This window comes from Austrofundulus limnaeus, unplaced genomic scaffold (genome assembly GCF_001266775.1).
Source record: "Austrofundulus limnaeus strain Quisiro unplaced genomic scaffold, Austrofundulus_limnaeus-1.0 Scaffold657, whole genome shotgun sequence".
NCBI classification, from domain to species: Eukaryota; Metazoa; Chordata; class Actinopteri; order Cyprinodontiformes; family Rivulidae; genus Austrofundulus; species Austrofundulus limnaeus.
The window spans coordinates 75865-77350 of NW_013953059.1; the positions used below are offsets into that span (position 1 = coordinate 75865).

Consider the following 1486-nt stretch of genomic DNA (forward strand, 5'->3'; position numbering starts at 1 on the left):
GTTTAAATATCTGTTTTCTGCTATAAAAAAACCATCTATCCATTCTGTCCTCCTTGTTCCTAATCAGGGTCAGGGTGGGAGCTGGAGCCTTTCTCAGGTCTTAGACCATCACAGGGACACAAAAACACAAACAACTATCCACACTCTGGTCACACTGAAGAACTCCAAAAGGGTTTCAAACTGGGAACTCTGGAATCAGATCCCCCTGCTGCTGCACAGTATTTAAATTACTTATTATCAATAATAACAAATCATATCTACCACAGTTAATTATGATTATCATGAGGAGTCTTTAAGTTGAGATTTAATCAGGGAGTCAAATATTTACATGTATAAATTTATTATAAATAAGACTATAATTAAAGGTGAGCCGTGCAAATTTATGTTTGTATCAAGAAGTCCTCCGTGTTTCTCAGTACCACCAAAGAAACTCCTAGTCTCAAAAAGTGTGGTGAACCCTGCATTGGAGGATAACTACTCCACTCAGACACAGTTGGCTCCCCCCCAAAAAATGTTTTTGTGTTTGGTTAAATCTGTCCTTTATTAGATTTACCTGTTATCTTGATTTTCTGTTTGTGTGAAACATTTATAAATCAATATACTTTGAAGGATTGGTGAATTATTTTAGTTGAACAAACAGCAGTGAACTGACCTTAGAACCTCCAGTCTACAGTTTAGACCCTCCAGTCCAGAACACAGATGCTTCACTCCAGAGTCAGACAGTTTGCTCTGACTCAAGTCCAGTTGGGTTAGGTGGGAGGGGTTGGACTTCAGAGCTGTGGCCACAATGTCACAGTGAGTCTCTGAGAGTCCAGCAGCTCTAATGACAGAAAAAGTAAAATAAAAGTTCAGTCATGAAGTTTACAGGAAGATTCCAACTATTTCAGCCTCAGAAACTCAGAGCTGTTTAAACAAAAGCTGTGTTGTGGATTCTTACTCTGCTTCACTCTGAAATTATACAAATATTTGACTCCAACCATCTCATTATAAAGTCAAGAGGTGGAAARCTCCTTATGTAAAATTTATTTAGAAGCATTGAAATGTTTATGGTAACTTAAACTTGTTTTGTCATGTTTTAGCATGGCCTAAGCTTTTATCCTGAATGTTTTTTTACTTACTTTTCTTTTATACTTTCAGTAGATTTAAAACCAGTACTTTTATACTTTTACTTAAGTAAAAAAAACTTTTGTTGATACTTCTACTTCCAAAAAAGTATTTTAAAACCCCAGTACTTTTACTTAAAGAGGCTATATCATGTAAAATCAACTTTTTTGAGGTTTATATCATGTTATAATTTTATCCTCTCATCATTAACATGCCCAGATTCTTACTTTGGCTCATTCTTGCATGCTTGAGAAATCCTGTTGTGTCCTAAGGCAGTAGGCAGGGGATCAAAAACGACAGGACCCTGTCACAAATCATTTTACAGCACTTCCACTCATCCAGCTCACTTTGTCATAGCAGGACAGCAGAAAAGACCTGTTAC

The 1486-nt window shown here is 36.5% G+C and overlaps 1 protein-coding gene across 1 annotated transcript in view; it reads right to left on the minus strand.

Moving 5' to 3' along the window:
* LOC106531611 (ribonuclease inhibitor) overlaps nt 1-1486 on the minus strand; it is a 26536-nt gene that overhangs the window by 21109 nt on the left and 3941 nt on the right. Inside the window, exon 2 of the mRNA XM_014027517.1 lies at nt 653-820. Within this exon, the coding sequence (XP_013882971.1) occupies nt 653-820 (168 nt within the window). The remainder of the gene's footprint in view (nt 1-652; nt 821-1486) is intronic.